Source organism: Penaeus chinensis, chromosome 4, assembly GCF_019202785.1.
Source record: "Penaeus chinensis breed Huanghai No. 1 chromosome 4, ASM1920278v2, whole genome shotgun sequence".
Taxonomy (NCBI): domain Eukaryota; kingdom Metazoa; phylum Arthropoda; class Malacostraca; order Decapoda; family Penaeidae; genus Penaeus; species Penaeus chinensis.
The window spans coordinates 37064694-37067193 of NC_061822.1; the positions used below are offsets into that span (position 1 = coordinate 37064694).

General features: G+C 30.8%; 1 protein-coding gene across 2 annotated transcripts in view; it reads right to left on the reverse strand.

Annotated features, from left to right (window-relative positions):
• The window catches only part of LOC125048060 (UDP-xylose and UDP-N-acetylglucosamine transporter-like), a 10493-nt gene that overhangs the window by 71 nt on the left and 7922 nt on the right, over nucleotides 1-2500 (reverse strand). For both annotated transcript variants that reach the window (XM_047646695.1, XM_047646694.1), the window contains exon 8: nucleotides 1-2340. This exon is cut by the window's left edge and continues 71 nt beyond it. In XM_047646695.1, coding sequence (XP_047502651.1) covers nucleotides 2100-2340 — 241 coding nt within the window. In that variant the 3' untranslated portion in view covers nucleotides 1-2099. The remainder of the gene's footprint in view (nucleotides 2341-2500) is intronic.

Sequence of the window (2500 nt, forward strand, 5' to 3'; positions counted from 1 at the left end):
AATAATACCTCTTAAATCTGAATTATACATCAAAGTGCCAAAACGGATGCTACACATAAAAATAAGAGATAAATACTTTGGCAGAATCATATAACAAATACAGGTTATGTTTATTTTTCAAACTATTTCACGTATATGTTTGTTTGTTTGTTTTTTAACAAAAGTAATACCATTCAGAGTATTATCTCACTATTACATAAATGCAAAAAACTGCATTTATCCTCAAAAAATAAATTATATCATTGTATATTAAGTGTGAGGTAAATGTAAAAACATCAGAAGCTCCCAATGTCAACAGCACTGGAAGATGGTACATACTTGTACACTCAAGCCACCAAGAAAGTGTTGGATCTGCACATGCAAGTGAACAACACCTCAAATGAAGGCATGAGAGGAACTGGTAACCATCAAAATACCTGTAAAATGCTTTTACAAGTAAAAAAATAACTGTAATTCAAATAAATGGATGAATGATTAATATCTATATGGTATAATCTGTCTAATATCACTAGAGGCTACTGCTGTTTCATATATCAATATCAACTGGTATGAAACTACAGAACAAGTGGAAGCTCCATAATCACATATTCCTATCCCACAAAATACTTCTATATTATTTTAATGACAGATGTACTACAGAAAAACATAAAAAACAAAAGCCATTATGGAAGAATAACAAGAAAAGTAAAAAGAGGAAGACAAAGTAGTAGTAATACCAAGTTAATTCAACACTACACACAACCTTAACTGTAAAGGATTCAGATTTAACAAGTCAGGAAGTCCAGTAAATAAATGCAACAGCTTAATTACTATTTCTTAATGACCTAACAGTGATAAAAATAAACCACATCATATGATCTCACAATATGAACAACATCAGGAGTTACTTTAACTTAAGAATATAGGTCCAGTTTAAATGAATACTGAATCAATTCCAAATGAAAGAGATACAAGTGAATTTCAGGTTTATCTTAGCATCTTCTCAGGAATGATCTTTAACAAATTTCATTTGTAAATTAATGCAGCAAACTCTTTTTAATCCTCTCTCTTTAGATGCATCTGGATGATAGCTTATGAACATCACAGTTTAATTGTAGGACTATTATAACTCTTTGTTATTAAACACAAAATACCAAAGAAATGTAGTGAGAAGATCAATGATTGCACAGCATTTAAGCCTTTGGTTTATCTGAACCTATATGAGATCAGAATCCTTGATCTTTACCTAAATAATATATAAAAACCATACACAACTAAGTGATAGTCTACCATTAAATATTCATCCTAGTAACCTGAAGATTGAACTGAATGTGTTATTCTTGCTATTCATTTAGAAAGATGCAAACTTCACAATCGGTATGGACCTCAAGAGCTTACAGAAGATCTGAGGACCTTTTTCTAACAGCTAATGCTAAATAAATGTACTTTCATTTAAGGAAAATATATACCAGTACTATATTTTTGAGAATAATAACAAATATTACATTAAACAAAATGCTAATACTACTATTTCAAATATAAAAAACATATAATCTATTAACAAAAATAATGATAATCAACCTCGACGTCTGTGCTGTGACAGCTCTATAAATTGCAAAACATGCAAGATGCAGCAAACTAGACAAAAATCAAGTCAACTAACTTTCTTATATTACAACCTCCAAAATATCCTGAACCAGTTTATTACACAACTCATACTATCCTATGTCTTTTATCCCTTTCAAAACCTTTATCTTACATAAAGATAGGAAATAGTACAACATGAATAACAATAGGCACTTCACTTCTACATCTAATAAGTCTTTATATGTGAACACCACATTTCCTACTCCTTTGACATCACTATTTGCTGTGAGAGCAAACCTGTCATATGATTAATATGTTACTATTCTACAAAGCAAATCAATATTACAAAGGAAAAAATAACAATACGTGATTATGTAGAACCAAATAAATAATGATTATTAGGGATGAATATGATAATGAAAAGAGGAATACTGTTTCCCCTTCACTGGTCAGTAACATGCAACATCCCATGAGCATGGACTTGCATAAAAAAAGAAAGAAAGAAAAAAATTCTTACTTCTAAAACTAAGAAATTATTCTTCCTTTACTGTGGATTTGCCAAATGTTTCCCTAACCTTTCCAACGAAATCTGTAAAGAGCAGCGTTCCACTAAATACTAAGAGTGCCCCTACCCAGTGATACAGAGTAAATGGGTTCACGAAATAAATAATAGAGAAAATGAGAGACAGGAATTTACGCAGAGTCAGGACCAAAGTCACTGTCAAAGAAGTGCATTCTGATGTCAGTGTAAAAACTGAGCTAATACACACATATCTGAAAAAAAAACATAAGGAAAATACACATGTAATAACAGCATCAAACCACCTACATTTTGAAATTTATTGAGATAGTGATAATCTGTTGTACTTAATTAGAATAATGAAAAAAGGTTAGTAAATGACTGGGGACAAGCTGGAAATCACGGGTATAGAAG